The 20,956-nt window shown below is 36.0% G+C and overlaps 3 protein-coding genes across 3 annotated transcripts; 2 read left to right on the top strand and 1 right to left on the bottom strand.

Moving 5' to 3' along the window:
- Nucleotides 1-350: 350 nt before the first annotated feature.
- Nucleotides 351-836, top strand: LOC110929002. Its single transcript, XM_022172095.1, has one exon. The coding sequence runs from the start codon at nucleotides 351-353 to the stop codon at nucleotides 834-836; it is 486 nt and encodes a 161-aa protein (XP_022027787.1).
- A 6,401-nt stretch (nucleotides 837-7,237) lies between these two features.
- Nucleotides 7,238-10,577, top strand: LOC110873730. The gene is made up of 4 exons (XM_022122733.2): nucleotides 7,238-7,479; nucleotides 7,587-7,743; nucleotides 8,257-8,328; nucleotides 8,410-10,577. The coding sequence occupies exons 2-4, from the start codon at nucleotides 7,734-7,736 to the stop codon at nucleotides 10,437-10,439; spliced, it is 2,112 nt and encodes a 703-aa protein (XP_021978425.1). The 5' UTR covers nucleotides 7,238-7,479; nucleotides 7,587-7,733; the 3' UTR covers nucleotides 10,440-10,577.
- A 317-nt stretch (nucleotides 10,578-10,894) lies between these two features.
- LOC110873719 (alternative NAD(P)H-ubiquinone oxidoreductase C1, chloroplastic/mitochondrial) lies at nucleotides 10,895-15,257 on the bottom strand. The gene is made up of 11 exons (XM_022122726.2): nucleotides 15,048-15,257; nucleotides 14,525-14,721; nucleotides 14,287-14,382; nucleotides 14,123-14,189; nucleotides 13,857-14,040; nucleotides 13,669-13,762; nucleotides 12,634-12,846; nucleotides 12,143-12,532; nucleotides 11,970-12,046; nucleotides 11,642-11,745; nucleotides 10,895-11,284 (listed from the first exon to the last, which is right to left on the bottom strand). Exons 1-11 carry the CDS (start codon nucleotides 15,109-15,111, stop codon nucleotides 11,145-11,147), a joined length of 1,626 nt encoding a protein of 541 aa, XP_021978418.1. The 5' UTR covers nucleotides 15,112-15,257; the 3' UTR covers nucleotides 10,895-11,144.
- Nucleotides 15,258-20,956: the final 5,699 nt, after the last annotated feature.

Here is a 20,956-nt window from a genome sequence, read left to right as displayed (position 1 = left end):
AGGAAGAACATGCACGAGCTTATTTGAGTAATGTATATGATGCTTTTAAAGAAGCACAGCGTGCTAATAGATGGAGTCAAGAAAAGGAGTGTTTTGTAGATCCTGAAGGAAACCCAACAGTTGATCCTGATGAGGTAGATTTTGACGCATTAGTTGCTGCAATTTCAACTGTGGGTGTTTGGTGACGAGGGCTCAAAGTAATTCCACACTACAGAGAAAAGGTAGATAAAGAAATAAACAAGGTGATCTATGCGAGCTTAGAGAAGAAGAAGACAGTGGAGGAAATTGTCGTTGAAAGCAAGAAGTTGGTGAATGAAGTGAAGAAAAGAACCGATGAAAAGTTGTAAAAGATGGTTGATGAAGATGTTACTGAAAAACAGCAGGTGAAGAAAGCCGATGCAAAGGCAGAGGAAGCTGTTGCAGAGAAACAACAAGTGATGAAAGATCAGAAAAAGACGGCAAAAGAAGCCGAGGTGCCAAACACTAAGGTAAAAACTCAAACTGAATCTTCTGAAATGTTAGATAAATCTGATCATAAAACTGATGAACAGTGCAAGAAATGCATGGAAACGTGCAAAGCTTGTACTGAAAAGGATAACAATCTGAGATCCAGAGACATTGAATTTACTAAAATTGAAAAGATTTTCAAAGGAAAATGTAATGAAATGCTAGAAAATGAAAGATTTTTGAAAGAAAAAGAAAAAGAGCTAACAGAGAAATGTGAAAATCTTGAAAAAGAAAACGAAGTTTTAAAACAAAAGTGTTTAGCCGAGTGCAACGAATATATTTCAAAAGATAAAACTATACAAGAGTTGCAAAAAAAAACGATGGAATGAAATTGTCATATCACACGGTAAAAGAAGCTTATGAAATTTTGAAAAGTAAAGTCACAAGTCTGGATAATAGATTGTCAGCATGTCAAGAAACAACTAAATTTCTTAAAGCTTATGGTTTAGTAGCCCCTTGGTGATAAGTTCTAATTTCTAGATATAATGGAACTCATATTAGTGTATTAACTCAATTCAACTTTAACGATAATCACGAGATCAAAACCCACAACGAATGACAAAGTATAGCCTTATTCAGGCAGCAATTAAACATCCGTTGGCCCAGTTTCAATCAATAGGACAGGGTACCGTACCACTGATTCGAGTTAGCACGCTGATTACGGGCAGAGTTTTAGCACTTCGGGTATTTGGGTATAATACCAACAATGCAGAGAGAAAGAAAAGAAAATTGTGAACGAAGTTGAATGTCTGATGTTCGCTCAATATACAGCTGAAATATGAGTTCTCGCGCCCCTCGATAGCCTAAGGCTATCCTGTCGCGCCCCGCGAAACTACCTAGCTAGGGCATAGATGGCATGACTCATGAGGTAGTCTTGACATTTGGACGACACGTGTCCTACACGTGTCTTAGACGGATTACAAGCCTCTCGCGACCCGCGAGGGTTCCTTATGGGTTTGTCGCGGCCCGCGACGACCCTAAAATCTTTTATTTTTTATTTTTCGTGCTGGTTTCCATCGTACGTGTTTAGGGTTTCGATCATGGATTGTTGCAGGACCTTTTTGAGGGTTGTTACAATAACATCACAGACTAACCCATAACTTTTTGTGACATTCGAATTACGGTCGTGACGTGGTTTTTTACTTTTACGTAAAATGTCCGTTCGCAATTGCTTTTTTTAATCCATGGTATAAACCTGCCGCGAAGCGCAGGTGATAACCCACTAATATAGTATTAATCCATAACATATGGAGAAAAAGTAAACTTTAGATGGCTTCTACACATATGATCCATTAGGTTTCTTATATTACTTTTTTTACCCTCTAAAGTTTGTCAAAAATCGGTGTTTGAGTGTAGTGAGGAATGGTAAACTTTAGGTAGTGTCTACACATGGTCTATTAGTTTTTTATGTTGCTTTTTTAGTAATTTTTTAAAACTAAACATATTTGATTTTTATTTTATTATATACATATTAAATAAAAGTGTTTATTTTCTCATGAATGATTTATAACTTTTCTCAGTTAATACAAAATTTTTATTATCATATATATTAGTAAAATTGTTAGTCCATAACGGTTTAACCACTAACACAAGCATGCCACAACCAAGAATATTTGTTTTTATAGTTTTCTCAACGTACCATAATAAAGTATTTTTTAGGTAAAGTAACCTATAGCGAAAGCTATACCAAGTACACGAATCGTACCGATAGTGTAACAAACCGATACCGATCGAAAGCTCGATGCGGAGTGCGGGGACTTCTGCTAGTTAATAACTATTTTAAGACCTTTTTTATTTTATTTTTTTCCATTTTTATGTGATTTTTCCATTATGACTTTTTGTTTGTTTATTATATTAATTTTTCCATTTTCAAAGTCTTCTCTAAGGTGTTGTTTGTTTTTTTGGCCAGAAGCTCTTCTGAGCACTTATGTCTGCGTCGCGCAGAGGCGTGCAGACATAAGGTTCCGGCAGCTTGTTTGTTTTCTTGAAGATCTGCAGACCAAAAACGTCTGCCTCACCTCTTCCCCAAGCAGACTTGTCCACAAGTCTTCTAAGCTCTGCAGACCTCTTCTCCCTCTTCAAAACATTCATCTGCCCCAAAACCCTAGCTCCACCTCCACCTGCCACCACATCTCCGCCACCACCTCCACCACCACCATCGTCAAAACCCACCACCACCAAACCCATCAATTAAAACAAAACCCAATCGGAGACCATCATCATCATCGGAGACCTCCACCTCCGACACCCATCACCTCCACCTTCAACAATCACCACCTCCATCTTCACAAGAACCGGCTGGAGATGTACCGGTGGTGGTTGAGATGAGACCGGCCGGAGAAGGAGGTGGAAAAGATCGTCTTCAGAAACCCCCAAATCGAAACCCACCGGTTCTCTCCCTCCTTCTTCCTCTCCAGTTCTTTCCCTCCTTCCCGTTCTCTCCTCCCTCAATTTCTCTCCATCTCTTCAGAAACCCCCAAATCGAAACCCACCGGCCCCTTCTTCCTCTCCGGTTGCGACGGGGTGGTGGTGCTTGAGACAGGGTGGGTGGTGGCTGAAGTGGTTTAGGTTGGTTGTGGTGGTGGTAGGTGGTGCGATGGTGGTGGTGACAGATAGATTGTAGAGAGAGAGAGGGAGAGATAAGGCAGAGAGAGAGATCTGTGGTTTGTGTGTGTTGTGTGTGTGTGAAGATGTTTTTATATAAAAAAAACAAACCATCTTCTCCTTACAGACTGCAGACATTTGGTCCACCTCTTCTCCTGCAGATGTCTGCAGATGTGGTCCGCAGACTGCAGACCTTTTCTCCCAGAAAAAACAAACAACACCTAAATTTGTTTTGTATTTCAAAAATGTTAAGTAGAAAATAAATAAAAAGACGTTTTATATTTTCTAATTTAATTTAAAAAAGAAAAATAAGTAAAAGACAACACATTTTTTATGAAAACATAAAACATTTTTACACTGTTTATAAAGATACAAACAAATATAAAACAATTTTTCTATATACAAAAATTAAAAGTAAACTTTTAAGAAAATGACGTTAGTTTATGAGTTATTGATTGAATGGCAGGAGGTAAGAAAAAGTATTCCATATATAGTTGGAGACTTGGAGTGAGTATATGCATAATTTTAGAAACATACAATTATTAGTTTAAATTATTTTAAACACGTACCATTATTATAGCCTAGTGCATCTTCAGATGGGATAAGACTTAAGGACCATTAGATTGTAGATTTGATTCTCACAAGGGGGTTTTCCCAGGTTTATTGGTTTCTTTATATATTAGTGTATATACGTTATTGCTTAGTGAAGATGGATATATTCGGGTGGTTCCGCTCGTGACATAATGATACTACAGTGGTCCGCCATTAATTTAAATTTGTCGTTAAAAATCATTTTTTTAAACAACAAATTTTATTTTTATTTCTTGTGGAACTTGAAGGCATTACCTCCTCAATTTAGGTGTTTCTCTCACTGAGTCACCTACCCCAATAGTAGTTTAATATATTAGTGTAGAGTTCAAATGAAAACAACATTTTTGTAAGAAGAAAAAAGAAAAAACTTCAACCAATAATAATGTTTCATTTTGCTTCATTTAATATTTGTATTTAATTTTAATGTAAGGGTACATTGGTAAACTTACATAGATCATTAATTTATAGTGTTTTTCTTGAATAGATAACTAAATTAAATTTGTACCTTATTTTCAAAATATATATTTTTCAAAAAGTAATGTAGGACAAATTACGAGATATGTAGGATAAATTACGAGTTGTGTAGGATAAATTTCAATATGTGTAGGATAAATTTCGAAAAATGTAAGATAACTTTTGATGTGTGTAGGCAAAACAAATTAGTGTGGATGATAATAGTCTTTATAACTAATTAATTAGTTAAAGATAATAAATGAGATGAAAGAAAAACTATTTAAATTTTATAATTGTACCATTTTTTTCTTCTCGGTTAAATTTTCTTTTGAAATGAACTTTCTCCTAATATATTATATCAAGTTTACTGTATATTGGATTAAAAATATGTAGTTAATACACTTTGGTTATTAAAAGTAGAATGAAAAGTTTTATGATAGTTTTGGGGTGAACTAAACTAAAAGAGAAATATTGATATTATATATATTTTATTTTAAATTTATATATATTTATATAAAGTCTTGATGAAGAGTGCTAAAATAAATAAATAATTATGAATACCAAGTAAGTAGTGATGTTTTACTTTTTTTTTTAACTTCATTTTTTGAAAAATATTTTTTTTATTTAAACTAAATATTTTTTTTTATTTTTATTCAATTATAATCTTTTGGTTCAAATATTGTATATATAAATAATTGATTTTTTCCTTACTGTGACAAATACAAACAACATAGATACTATTCGTTTTTATGCTTTTCATGGTGTTCCTACAAGTTTCATGACGAACCGATTCGATTAAGATCAAATAACATTGATACCTGTAAAATTGTTGCCAGTTTTTACTATTCATAACCGGTATAAGTTTAGTCCAATATGGATTTGTATTCACCTATGTATTTGTTTTTGTTTCTTTCAATTGTTATATCGTATGTCTGTATCGTATTAGTTTTGTAATGAACCGAACCAACACCCACTAAAAACCTGCCGTGAAGCGCGGAAAAACCAACTAGTTTATTATCAAACATGGGATGATTAGTTATGAATTTGTAAAGTCACGTTTAGATTCTAAAAATGGTTATTTAAAAGAAAAGAAAATAATATTTTTTATTGATAAAATATAAAAAATAACTTTCTTCTTTTCTTTTCTGAATAAAAAATAAAAGATACCGATCTTATTCTTTCATTTTCCTTTCACTTTCATTCCCAAAAGAAAATTAATAACATAGCCTCCTCTTCTTTATTTGTTACTAGTCTAAGTTCCCGTGTGTTACACTGGTGGCTAATAAGAAAAATAACTACTTTAACATTGTTGATGTAAATATTTTAATTATATATACGTTGAAATATTAACGGAAATCATAGAGTACACCAAATAATTGAAATACATGAACATAATAAAAAATCACAACTCATTGAAGATCTCTTTATAAACAACATTAGTTGTTTTATTTGTAGGTTTGTCGTTGTTGTCAAGTATATTAGTAGCTTGACTCCATCTCATGTTTTAACCCTTGATAAAGCTACATACAATTGACCATGTATGAAAACAGGTTGCCTCAAATACAAACCAACTTTACACGGATTACTCAAAGTGAATTATATTATTTAACATTGTTGAAATAACTTTGAAATGAAATTGTACATATAGGAGTTTATGTTTCTCCCTCTTTTAGCTCAAATGTCCATGAAGCCAAACACAACACGAAAAATACAGGTTTTGAGTCGACTAACACACCTCGTTTAGTTTAATTGAACAGGTCAACGCGGACATGCTAAAAGACTCGGGTAACATCAATTGTGTTGTAAAAGAATTGCTATCGACCTCACTAAAAATCACTTGATCGTCATTGATTAAAGGAAATATGCTTAAAATTAGTTAATACAACATACAAACAAAACAAAGATAACTATAAAACTGATTCTCAGTAGCACAGAAGCAAAAAATGCCACCTATGTTCTACATGTCTTCCCATCTCCCTATAATGGTTTCTTTCACTAAAATAAAAATATAACACACGTTAAATGTTTACCTCATTTACACATAATGTTCTCAAAATTTATATTCACAAACTTTATATGTTCTTTACCTAAAAATTTGCACCCTTATTGGCATATGGGTTGTTGCCACTGTCTCGATTATGCAGTCATGCTTGACCCGTCTCAATTTTCAGCCAGTGCGCTTCGGCTCTCAAAATAACAATTAGTTATGAATTTGTAAAGTCACGTTTAGATTCTAAAAATGGTTATTTAAAAGAAAAGAAAATAATATTTTTTATTGATAAAATATAAAAAATAACTTTCTTCTTTTCTTTTTTGAATAAAAAATAAAAGATACCGATCTTATTCTTTCATTTTCCTTTCACTTTCATTCCCAAAAGAAAATTAATAACATAGCCTCCTCTTCTTTATTTCTTATTCTATTATTATTTATTTCCCCTTCACTTTGACAAACATAATGGTTAATTGCCACATGGTCCACACACATACAATTGACAATTCCATTCTTCATCCAACCATACAATCAAACTCCATTTATTAATGGGTCCTAATGATCCTACGCCCTAAAATCTTAATTTCACACCTTGTATACGAGTCATATAACGTTATACGGCCATATAGAATAATTTGACACGAAAAATATTAGGCTGTATAATGTTATACGGCTCGTATACATAGAGAAAATATTAGGTTGTATAGTATTCTATACAGATCGTATAACATTATATGGGTCGTATAGCACTATATAAGGTTTGAGTCGTATAACATTATACGGGTCGTATAACATCCTATACAGGTCATATAATGTTATACGGCCCATATACATGGACAAAAAAACATTCTCTGATATTTTTTTATACAATAATCAGTTATACACAACCCGTATAACTCTATACAGACCGTATAAATGTAGGGGTATGAAAATAAAATTTTAGTGGTGTGAGAATAGCGCAAACGTTATTAAAAACCAAACAAACCAAAAAAAAAAAAAAAAAAAAAAAAACTCATCTTAATCTTTATGAATCTTGAAAGTTGTGACTGAAAATCACTTTAAATAAATAAATATATTGTCCTTGAAAATGGGGTCTCTTGGGAATCAAGAGAGCTTCAAAAGAAAGATTCAAAGGTTGGTAAAGCACAAGACCAGACAAGAACCAACACAACCTACAAACAAATACAAAACAAAAACAACCCAAACAACCAAATTTTTCCCATTTTATATTACATACATTCCTTCACTAAACAATATTATTAATAATCAAAAAACTCATGTGGGTGTGGGTGGATATGAGAGTGGGAAGCATCATCAGCATCATCTTCATCATTGTAAGCTGTTTCAGTTTTTTCTTTTTTGGCATGTTACTTCTTTTCCCCCATTCTTTCTGTCACTTCTTATAATAATTATATATCTATCTATCTGTCTTTGTAATCAGGGTTTCATTCTTTGCTCCACATTGGGCTCCATGGGGAGTGATTGCATCTAGTTTTGTGGTGTGGAGGATGCTAAATATTGTGTTTTTAACTAAACCCATTCTGGGGTTTCTAAATCTTGCAGCTTTTTTACATTTTCAGACATCAATATGCAGATAGGTGAGTTATTTTCAAGTTTCTTGGCTTATGTTGTGTGTGTTCTTGATTCTTGTAAGCATCTTTTGGGTTCTTAGATTTTGTTTTATATTCTGTTTGTATGAAATGAAGATGGGATTTGGTTATTATTACAGTGTGTTAAGGTCAAAGTAACCAAATTTGGGGATAATCACTTTGAAAAAGCACATCCAAACACCCTTTAACTTGAAGAAAAGATCCATTTGAGAGACATTTAATGCCTTTATAAGGTTTAGAATATGCCTGTGGGTTTTAGAAATGGATAATTAGTTAACCAGTTGGTTAGAGCTAGGATAGGTAGGTAAATACTTCACATTTATTATCCATATTTAGTTATTTTGACACTAAATAGTGAGAAATAATAAGTATCATGACTTGCCCAAACACTCAAGAGTGAAATAATAACTCGTTTGGTTATCGACATAAACCTGTTTTTTTCGTGTACATTTTTCACCATTTAGACGTATAAACGACGTTTTGTTATCTTTACCTGTTTAGGTTCAAGTCAATACGATTTGGGTTCGGTTGGTGGTCAAAGTTTGGATGGAAGTTTCCGAAAGACCGAATCAGGTTTGCATCGTTAGTCTAATGCGAATTTAATTTACCCAAGTTATAACTTTCGTAACTCATTTCAAATCCTACCAAATGCAGTTATTTCGTCGCGTAGTGGAACAAGCTCGAAACAAGGATTCAAAGCAACTAAAGAAATCGCAAGAAGCCTAACCGACATCGATTTATTCACACAACACCTTGAGGAATGGGTCACAGATCACAGTTTCATGTCCCCTTTTGCACTTGACGAGTTACAAAACCTCGATTTCGCATTGGAATCCGTGTTATTTCAACAATTACACCGTATGCCATGCTCCCCTCAGTCCACTCACACCTCAAAAGAACAAGAATTCTTAGCACTTGAAGATTTCTTGCATGCTATTACTGATTCTTTATGGCATTCATTATGGGATGAAAACGGGCCATCCCCGTATTCGATATGGTGCCCTCGTTATTCTGGATCCAAATTTTATACTGTCGAGAAAGCAATAGCAAGACGAAGACTTGATTCTCTTTGTGGTGCTGCATTAGTTTCGAGAAACGAATCCGACCCGCATGTGCGGTGGGATCAGGTTGTCCACTTTGCGGTTTACAGACACAATATTATAAATGAAAACGAGTTAACAATGTCGTCATCTTCTATATGTAAAGCGCTGTTTTATGCTGCACGTATATTGTTGTCAAGAACATTAAGCAAGTATACATCTGCTAGCAACGATTGCGTTTACGTCTTAGTTCTCGATTCCAGCTTCGGTGGTGTGGTTAAACTCGAAGGTGATATGGGAAAACTTGAATTAGTGTCGGGTAATCCGTATTTATCGATGGTAAACTGGATTATAAACCATGCGGAAGTTAAGGTTTCACAGGTTGATCGGATTTGGAACAAGTTAGGTAACGCAAACTGGAGAGATTTGGGATGTTTGCAGATCGTTTTAGCGACGTATTACTCGATCGTTCAATGGTGTGGAGAGTCAAGAAGGTCGATAACGTCATTAGCGACGGATCATGGCCGTCGTCTTCATCAACGGCGAGTTGAGCGGCGGCTGGTGGGAGATAGTGAAAAGGCGATAATACCCGTTGATTATGATGCTGAAAGTGTCAAAATTGTCGAGAAACATATTCAAGATCACCGGTTGAAGCTCGAGAAAGGAGAAATATTGGAACTTGAAGCGGTTGAAGATCGGTTTCAGATACAGGAGTTGTTGCAAGGTTGGAATGGGTGTTGTTATGAAGCGTTTTCGTTAGAATTTCCGACAGAGCCGTTGATGTTATACGTCGGTGCGCACCCGACCCGATTAGAACCTTCGTGGGAAGATATGAGTTTATGGTATCAAGTCCAACGGCAAACGAAGATCTTGAACATTTTCGCGGATCAAGGAATCTGTAGCAAGAATCTTCCGCAAATCGTTTCTAACGGCAGAATCTTGCATTCCGGTACCTGTACACGACAGAGTCCGAAAGGGAGGTGTGATCATCCGTCATGCGGTACACCAATACTAGTCGTGCATCCCATCGGTCAACCGTTGTCAACAAAATCCATCCCTTTTACTTCCGACGACGCGATCCGTTGCTGTCGTGATTGTCTCTCGGCTCTCAAAAGCGCCAAGTCAGCAAACGTCCAGCATGGCGACATTTGTCCCGAAAACATTATAACAACAAATGGATTTTACGTTTTAGTTTCGTGGGGTCGTGCGGTTTTGGACGATAAAGACACGTGTCCTGCGGTGAATCTACAATTCTCGTCGGCATATGCGTTACAGCATGGCAAGCTTTGTCCTTCTTCCGACGCTGAGAGTCTGGTTTACGTTCTTTACTATATATGTGGCGGGAAAATGGCGAGTCAAGAACAGGTTGACTCAATCGAATCAGCGTTAAAGTGGCGGGAAAGATGTTGGCGGAAGAGGGTCATTCAACAGTACCTCGGTGAAGTGTCGTCGTTATTGAAGGCTTTTGCTGATTATATTGATGGGATTGTTGGGACACCGTATTCGGTTGATTATGATGTTTGGGTCGAGCGATTTAATAAGGTGGTTGATGGCGGTAGGAACCGAGGGAAGGTGGTTGAGGTTGAACATGCGGTGAGAGTTGAAGACGTTGGTGAGTCTTCGGGGATCGGTGACAGCAGTTGATTGTCGTATGGTTTAGTTGTCGATTTGTGTAAAAACCGATTCTTTTCGACCACGGTTATGAGTTCGTTTTGTTTTTGAAATCTTACTGTTTTTAGCCAATGATGTTCTGCATGTGACCAAAGAAAAGCTAGTGTGCTACATGTATGTCACATCATTAGAATTATATCTTCAAGTCAAAAAAAAAAAAAAAAAAAACCTTACGTTAACTTGAATTTATACCGTCGAGTGAACACGTATTTGTTTGACACGGCTCATTTCCAAACCAAATTTACGCCAAAACTTAGACTATTTGAAAACGTACATAAAAAACGAAAACCAACTATATTTGACTTGACTAATTTCCGAAAATATTAAGTCAAAATGCAAACCAACTTGAATTTATTTCAACACATACATAACAGGTAACTGATTAAATGATATGGCTGGGTAAGCATACATCGCAAGGGATCTCAGCATTTCGAAACGAAAGTTTTATCTTGGGGATAATTCTAGTGTTTATGCCTACATGTTGAAGATATTGTTGAAGAACCCACAAGATTACAATGGGAACAATGTATACGAAAGATTTAAAGCCAGAGAAACCAGATAGCAATGTTATTATTACGACGTGACGGCATAAAGGCGGCTAATACCTTGTATGAATTATATACCACATTATGATTTTATGAACCGAAGGTAAATTTCATTTTCATTACAAAAGAGAGATTAAGAATCCGAAAGAGCTTTGGTGATGTTACTCTGCACTGTTGCAATGGAATCTACCGCAGACTTGGCAAGCCAACTGATCCCAACTTTAACCCGATGCTCGTCGGTTGGTAGCCTGATCAAGTAGGCTAGTTTCCTAGCTGCATTTTGTAACACAAAACCACCATCATTCAATCTATGAGGTTTAATGACAAGTAGCAGTGGCAAAATGAACGGGTTGGGTAGCGGGTCAAAATTTAATGTTTAGTGTGGGTGAGAGAGGATGGGTGGGGTTGCTCCAAACAGTCCGAAAGTTATATAATTAGTATGTCATGATTACCAAAGTAGACTATTTCATTAATAATCTAAAATTTGGAATTAAAAAATTTAGTTTTGCAAACTTTTGACCCATTTCTGTTTAAGCTGAATTTGTTGTTTTTACCGGTTTGACCATAAGTAAATGGGTCAAATTGTCACCTCTACCAAAGGGTAATGTGCACAAAGTGCGGAATAATTACCAGCATGGCCGATAGGACCCTCCAATGTTAGGCCCTCAATAAAACTTGGTGTAATGGCAGCATCATTTCTCCCTAGGACCATCATCTCACCCAAATTCTGAAATCTGTACACAAAACAAGAGTAACATGTGTAAAATAAAAATAATGCATGTTCACTGTCATTTTTTATAAATAAATGTATTGAGTTAACTTGCTCCATATTTGTCTACACCAAAGGATTCTTTTTTTTCAGCTATTTTAAAAACAGACAAATATTATTTATACAATATGTATCAAATTTACTATTGAAAATTTATTGGGAAAAGGAAGTGACATTTGAGCATCGAACCTAAATGGCAAGAGTGGACGGTTGTTAATCGCAGCCCAAATGTTCCAACCAGCAAAATCTGCTTGCTGAAATGCAACCTGCAAAATTGTTTTTTTAAAAACAGCAGTTTAAGACAAAAACGGTTCGGGTCAAAACAACACACTTTGACCTGTTGCCACCTCTATCTATGGTACCTGTGCAGTGGCTGGAAGCACTTTTCCTTTAGGGTCTCTTAAAGCAGAAGAATCACCGACAGCAAATATACGTGGGTGGCCCTTCACTTGAAGCGTTTCATCTGTTTCTGCTTGACCTCTACCTGTTACAGGAAGCTCAAAAGGCCACCCATTTGGTTCTAATTGTGGAAGTAACGGTTTATTTCCAACGGTCCATAGAACCAAATCAGCTTCTAGAAGTTGTGTTTTTGCACCCTTTTCAGTAGGCTGTACCTCCACAACTAACTGTTCAGGATTATTGCCCCTTGCTGTAACATCTGATTCGTCACCAGAAGTTACAGAATCACCTGATTTCCCTATGCGGCGCACAAAATATCCTAGTAGAAGCTCAACTTTCCTCGAGTTAAGAACCTGTGAAATAGCTTTTATTTTTATCTTGAGATATGTTAACGGGAATTGATATAGGATTCATTAAGGCTTTATTGATTAGCAATAAAAGATATTTTTATAACCTTTAGAGCGGCTTCTTTATTTCCAGGAGGTGCAGTTGGTAAGATTGACGAGTCAACACTGATGGCCTGCACAACTCCTTTACCTTCTAGTCTTTCTGACACTGTGGCCGCCAGCTCAACGCCTGAATAACCAAGGCCTACCACCACCACACGAATCGGATTTGCCTTACCAAAATTCTCGCGTTCCAGTTTTGTTAATTTGTCATTTACTTTCTGCATCACAATGTATACACTAGATAATAAAGATAACTATGCTAGGGCTGCAAACGAACCGAATGAACACGAACAAGGCCTTGGTCGTGTTCGTTTGTTAAGGAAATACTTGTGTTCACTAACAGTTCATGAACACTTACCGAATGAGATTTTATGTTCGTGTTCGTTTATCAAGGAACTGAACATGTTCGTGTTCATTTGTGTTCGTTTTAGGTACCAAACACAAACAAATGCAAATAAATGTTCATGAACACACACAAGCACAAACAAACGTTCATGAACACACACAAGCACAAACAAAAGTTCATGAACACACACAAGCACAAACGAACGTTCATGAACACAAATGAACACAAACAAGTGTTCATGAATGGAAATAAATACAGACGAACGTTCATGAACACAAACAAGCGTTCATGAACATAAACGAACACAAACAAGCGTTCATGAACATAAACGAACACAAATGAACATATATTAAATTTCTGATAATATGCATCTTTCATCATACTGCACACACATTAAGAATATCCACCCAAAATATACTAATGAAGTTGAGAATACTGGAATAGGGTTTATTTGTCTCAGTTACCTCAAATAAAAATAAAAGAATATCAAAAATAAATATAAAAATTAAAAACCCTAATTAACTATCGAACACAAACGGACATAAACAGACGAACATAAACGAACAAACACCAACGAACTTCCCGCCGAACGGTTCATGAACTGTTCGCTGAAAGTTCAGTTCGTTTGCAGCCCTAAGTACGCATAATTGCATATAAACGGTAAACCAGTAATTAACTATTTCTAGAAACTTACAAGAGCATCATCCAGGGTCGAGAACGGTAGTGCATATTCAACGGCACCGGGTATGATATCAAGCTTAGGTTCAGCTCCTAAAGAAAGTACCAACCTGGCTGCCCACATACAAACATACAAATTAGCAAGTGCACATTAGCTCAAACAAAGTAATCTTTTTCTTTAAAAAAAATTGTGGGGTTTGATACCAATCATATTCGATGGCAAGTCCACTTTCAAGTTGAACAGTTCCTCCACAGCCGGATACGTTAGGCCCGTTTATTCCCACATGGTCACATGGACTGAGGACTTTCACCTTATCTTTTAGAAACTGCACCCCGGTGTTTACAAGCAGATCCGAAAACCGAGGAGCAATCTCCCATGCGTCTACTTCTAAAGTACTCAAAAATATATTTAGAGCAATCAGTATACCATCATCAAAATTGAGCATTAAACCATGAATGAAAGCAAGTACCTCCCGTTAGAAGCTCATATAACATAGGCTTAAAGACAAAGCGTTCAGATTGATCAACAAGAATCACCTGCAGCAATTATCAAATTTGTATTATAATATGACCTAATGTGAGAATGAAAGAAAAATCTTGAATAAAGGAACATGTTGCGATTCACCAGTGTTACCTGTGGTTTCTTATCTTCGGGCCATGTGAGTGATTCCAATCTTAGAGCGGTATATAGTCCTCCAAATCCACCACCAAGTATGCACACCCTTGGCCTCTATAACAAATAGGAATTATGTGTTGATAAAATGATGATAATTGATAAACCTGTATCTAATTCGGTGAGCTAAGCAAGCAAGCTACACAATGAATATGCATCTAAAATATAAAAAACAAGTAACGCCAACAGAGAATGCAACCTTTTTATCAGGCCACGAATACGGTTTCACATCCTCCTCTTGAGAAACTTCTATGCTCCCCGCATCGTTCCCCACCGGTGCACAACCAACCAGACTCGGTAGTCCACGCCTCGAAGTACTCCCAAACAACACCGAACTAGAACGAAATTTCGCGAAAGATGAACAGCAAAACATTTTCCCCCAATGAACAACTCCACCTGAAATTCATTCAATTAAACAAAAAAATTCTTCAAAGTTCAACCTTAAATCAAGTTTTCCTCTCTATGAGAAACTCAAATCATTAATCCTCTACGATTCCGCTTTCATTTAATAATTCTGTCTTAAACCCTAATCTCATTTGCTTCGAATTAAGTATTACTCCCTAAATCAACATTAACTACTGATTCTGAATTCAATTCTCAAAAGTAATTGAAAAAATCCATATAACTTTCCCCATTTCAATTCAAGCTATGGATGAAGGTTAAATGTTGAATGTAATTTGATAAATGATGCATATGATAAAAGTGTAAAAAAGAAATGTTACGATTGAGAGGAGGGAAGAGTGGTGAAGCAGTTAGGGCTGAGGCTGCCGCATTGAGGTGTGCCATTGCAGTAATACGTTGATTTACAGAGAACACGAAGAAGAAGAAGAAGAAGTGTAGAGAATGATGTGGTGATTTCACTTCCACGTTGAAGTGTTATTTCTTGCCTCTTCGTACGGCTAACTCGGAGATTGGAGACACAGAAATTGCGTTTCTACTTTTCTAGTTTCTTACCAGCATTTTTGTTTAAGCCAAGTTACCGGTTAGTCTATTTCATTATGACGTGCATGATTCGATCGGTTCAGTTATTATCTTGAATCGGAGTCATAGTTTGTCTATTCTATTAACAAATCGGTTTTTAGTTAATCAGTTTGGTTAGATTGATAGTTTATTATTCTGTTCAGTTAATAGCCGAAACGAAACTTAGGTTAAGATTTTTGTTTAAAAATACATAAAATTGAGGTGTAACTACATGAAATTGATTTATAAACACATGAAATGAAAATATAAATACATGAAATGGAGGTATAAAATATGAAATACATGAACCGGAGGTATAAAAGCTATAAATATATAAAAATATAAATAATTAGTTCGGTTTGGTTAATTTTGATTAAACGGGGCTGAAAAACTGATAATCAGATTTTGGTTAATTCGGTTTTCGATTAATGGGTTTTCAGCTAATCAGTTTTCAGTTAATTCAGTTTTTTGTTGATTTTGGTTCGGTTTCATTTGTTTATGGTTAACGATTCGGATTTTGCTCACTCCTAGACATTGTTAATCACGTAATATATCAATTTTTTTATTAAAATAACTATAGTTATACTATACTCAAATTAAAGAGAATAAAATTCTTGTTTTATTGGTGTAATTTTTAAAAATAATATTAGAATACGAAAAAGTTATAGTCATTTAAAAATTGTGGGGTAATTAGATTTTTATAAGGAGATAAAATATAAATACTAATGTAACACCCCCAAAGTCTTTTTATATGTGTATATGCCAGAGATAATAACTATTTATAAACATAATCATTGTTAGAATGATAACTAGGATTATGAACATAATTTAAGTGTAAGTAAAAATCTTAACTTAAAGAATAGATTTAACCCATAAAATACAAATATCCAAACATGAGGGGCCAAATTAGAATAAATTAAAAGATAATATATAAAAACAAAACTTAAAACCCAAACAGAGTGTGTTTGTGTCGACAGGAGCAAGAGAAAGAGAGGGGAAACCCTCTAACTTAGCAAAATCATTAAAATTGAAAGGGAAATCGAAGCTTGATTGTATGCATGAACACTAAATCTCCATCGTCTAAGTGTTCTTAACATAAATGTAAGTTGAATTTCATGATTTGGTGATTTTGTAGAAAGTGGCTTGCAACAAATCCTTGAGTTCATATGAAAATTAGTATGGTTGTGAGTTAGAATCACCTCATAGAACAAGAATTATGCTTGAATTTGGTTAATTGATGACTTAAAAGTGAAAACCCATTTGTAGTAGTAGTATGATGAAATATGATTGTTTTGGTAAAAAATATGATTAAGGATAATGTAACCAAATTTGTAAAGTGAGATAGAGTGCTTAGGTGATTAACGGTGATAAAACGAATGCTTGATGAATAATGTCATTGAACACAAAGATTTTTACGAGAAAATGGGCCCTTATTATTTATATATATATCAATTATTGTTGCTCCCCTCAAAACTCTCAAATACAACCCAACACGAGGCTTGTTGAGAGAACCCATAGTTTAAAAATAAAATTCATATGAAACCAGTCAGCAACAAGTTTTGTCTAAAATTGAACAATGAAACTCTAAGAGCATACGTACTGGGGCCTTATATGGCGCCCAATTCAAACATAGCGCCCCCATAGCGCCCCGCACACCGCGACGGGCGGCGTTATGGGGGAAAAAATGGGGGCCGGCGCTATATATTTCACGGCGTTATCTCCTTTCCTTTTCAACCATTGACCAATCAAAATAAAGAATGGTTTTTATAATTAATTAATAAAAACAAAAATTAATAATTAGGTAATGATGGGTAGGGGCTTTATGACTACGGGCTCTAGTGTTATAACGCCCCATAAAGCCTTTGTGTGACGTGGCACGACACGTGTCGCATAACGCCCCACAAGGGGCTTTATGACTACGGATGGCCTAATAAACCAAGTTACGACATTCATCCTGACATAAAGCAATTAAAATAATCCAAACAACCTTTATCTAAGTAATCTGTCTAAATATTCATTTTATGCCTAAAAAGACATGGTGTGGTGGTAAGGTAACTCCCCTCTATCTTAAAGGTGGGGGTTCAGTTCAAATCATGTAAGGTGCATGTATAGTAGACTTTAGAAGTAGGTTATGTGGAAAACTATGGGTGATTTTTTTTTAATTAAACACTAAAAATAAATGGATTAACCTTGTTTGAAACTCAACAATTATAATGTGCAAGAAATATAAAGAGACTAAATGTTAGAAATACAAAGTCGATTTATAGAGGTTCAAGCAGATTTTAACTAATTTATTATACGTCCTTTCCTCGATTCTCTAATCAAGAGTTGCTCCAATATGTGTTTTACTTAAACGGAAGAGATCACTAGTATAAACGTTTCATTAATCCAAACAATGACCACCTTACAACGTTTCACTAATCTAATATAGTGATCAACAACTAATAACACAAGTTATCAATTCAACACACTGTCATAACAAGTAATCACCAGGAAGATTTACACATGGCAGATTAAATCAATCTACGATTTTCCTTAAACTTGTTTTCCCAACAACTTAGTTTGTTGTTAAAAAAATATTTACTAACACTTTAAGTTTTAATAAAAACTAAACATGGAAGACCCAAGCAATTAACAAATGACCAACATTCAAAATGTTAACAATCAACAAATCAAATGACTAGAACATCACATAAATAACAATCAATAAATCAAATAAACTAATAATCTAAACATTCAACCATTCAAGTTACATTTAGATAAATTTGTTTAAAATACATATCTAAAATTGGGTTATTTGAGATTGTTTGGGAGAGTTGAACTTAAAGGGTTGTTCAGATCGCTCCAAGGGCACAGAGGAAGGTTGCCGATTTGCTGGTAAGGTCTGTAAAGTGTACAATAGGCTTCTCATTTGTAATATGTTTGAAATTCGCGATTAAGGGAGGGGTGGGATGTAACAACCCGCACCTTCGTGCGTTGTTACTACTCGATACACTCGTTACGCCTAGCACCAGAGATTCGGATCATAATGTAACTATATCAGATATATCGCTAAATCGAAGTATAATCGAATAATTACGCATATTCTATCGCTATTACAAATCTATTTTCATAAATTATAACACTCACGATGATGTTGAGTGAGGGCTCAATCTACCCTCCTCGATAACCGTGAGGGGTCGAAATATAAACAAGCAACGCTAACAAAGACTATCGGGAGAGTACCATGTCTCCAGCCATCGTGACGATGACGGCAATACGAGCAAAGTAGTACCCCGATAATCATTATGGCACCTCACATCGAAGAACGCACTCGAAGGCACGCGTAACTCGATCATCGCACCGAATATTGGATATATAGATACGCATATACGACCTTTTACGTATATACGACCTATCGCAACACACCAAAAACGAGGATTGAAAGGCTTCCGTACGGACGGGCCAACCAAACGGCTGGGCCGGTCGATCGAACGGCTGGGCCGGCCGATCGAACGGGCCAGCCGATCGGCTGGGCCGGCCGATCGGACAAGCCAGTCAATCGGCTGGGCCGGCCGATCGAGCGGGCCAACCGATCCAGGCCATTTCGCCCTCCTTTTCCTCCTTCCTTGCCTATAAATACCCCTCATTCACCCCAAAACACTTGTTGTTACTGCTGCTGCTCGACCAAGACGTTCCAACCCCTTAATCTCTCGATTTCTCGCGATTCTTGTAAGTTTTCAACTCAAATCTCGTACTTCATTGATCTATATGCATTCTTTCATCTTTCTATCTTTCGATTTTCGACTTTTAATCGTGAAATCAACGGATTTGGAGTGTTCTAGGGTGATGTCACCATGGAGTTCTTCAAGAGTGATGTCATCCCATGAAGAACAACTCAGATCCGAATGGTTTCCATACAATTTTTACATAAATCTCCTCTAAATCTATGTTTTCTAATCAAGAAGTTATGGATTTGAGATGTTCTAGGGTGATGTCATCATAAAGTTCTTATGAACTTCAAGTGTTGGCCTCATTCCACCAAGAACAACTCAGATCTAAGAGATTCCGCAAGAATAATCAAGGTTTTCACATCAGATCTACACATAAAAACGGTAGAACCAGAGCTTAGACCGACCTTCTACTCATCCTTAGTGTCGTGTTGGTCAAAGATCTGATTCCTAGCGATGAACCCACCAAATTCGGGTTAAACAAAGGAAAACCGTCAAGAACGGCAAGTCCTGATGGAACGGGGTGATTCCCGACCGTTAGAACAAGTCGGAATTGATGGAATTTCAGTTGTTCAACACGTCACAGCAAAACGTCTCGACCAAAACTACCAAAAACATGTAAAATTGTCGAAAACAGCAGAACGGGCCAGTCGATCGAACAACCCATTAGATCGAATAGCCCATTCGATCGAACCCATCCATCCGACCAAACCTTGGGAACTTCATTATCGTTTAGCGCGTAAACCAATACTCATGTAACCAGTCTGAAATCAGGGCATTCTCAGGCTTTATCCCGTCAATCCAACCAAATACGCACTGTGAGTATACTTGACCCCTTTTTATCGAATTTTGGGTGTAACATACGTTCTTTATAAATCGAACTTATCAAACGAATGATTCAATTGGTCAATTTATCACTTGCGAATAACTGTTTGCATAGATATACGTGATGCTAGTTGCATGTATGCTAGGACTTATACTCGTGATGTCCCACCACGACTAGTATAGTACTATTTCGCCCGACGGGGTCTAGTTATGCCATCGAAGAATCGAGCATCGAGGACTTAGCTGGTAGTATCAGTTTTGTGAGTATATATGTCGTGTATTGCGTCTATGCATGTGGAAATTCGCAGCTCTTTTAAATATAGTATGCTATTACGTATCAAACCTGTATACTCGCCAATACTTTTGTATTGACAATGTTTTAACGTATGTTGCAGGTTTAGTCGAAGTCTACATCAAATCAAGCTTGGAAGTCTAGAATCTCACCAAAAATCTAGGTTGTCGGATTTGAATTGTTCGAGAGGACAAGAAATCTGTAATAACTTATGTGATTGTATTGTTTGTTAGTATGGGATAACAAATGTAATGAATATTATCGCAATATAGTCGTTATGGATTCTCTTGAGCAATCTGATTCGCCTAGTGCCGCGCCCCGATGATTCTGCCATCGGTTGGGTTGTGACATGGGAGGTTGAGAAATGTTGTGACTTTGGATTATAAGAGCATGGGTGAGATTAGATTAAAGCGTATTGGGTAGTAAGTGCTACCGGGTAGTAATGAACTAATTATTATAAAAATTATAATTGGGTGCACTCATTGGGTTAGGTTTATATTTGTTACTTTTGTTTTATGATTGGGACATTATTTTCACATAGGATCATTAATTAAATGGTACACCACCCCCTCCTTGATTGATGATGGTTTATATGGATTAAATCATGATTACCACAACCCTCCCAGTTGATAATTTTAAGACAAAAATAAATTAAAAAAAATAAAGGGGATAGTGGTTTGGGTCATGACCACACCCTTAGAATAGTGGTTTTGAATGGTGGATTAAAGATGGATGCCATTAACGTAGAGGGTCATGAGCCTAACATGATTTCTGGATGTTATTTTTCATAAAAAAATTCATAGTAACTTTTTTTTTTCTTTTTGTGTGTATGTGTTAGGCAATC

This window comes from Helianthus annuus, chromosome 1, assembly GCF_002127325.2.
Source record: "Helianthus annuus cultivar XRQ/B chromosome 1, HanXRQr2.0-SUNRISE, whole genome shotgun sequence".
In the NCBI taxonomy this organism is placed as follows: domain Eukaryota; kingdom Viridiplantae; phylum Streptophyta; class Magnoliopsida; order Asterales; family Asteraceae; genus Helianthus; species Helianthus annuus.
The sequence above is the reverse complement of the archived record's forward strand: the minus strand, read 5'-3'. Positions and strand labels throughout refer to the sequence as shown.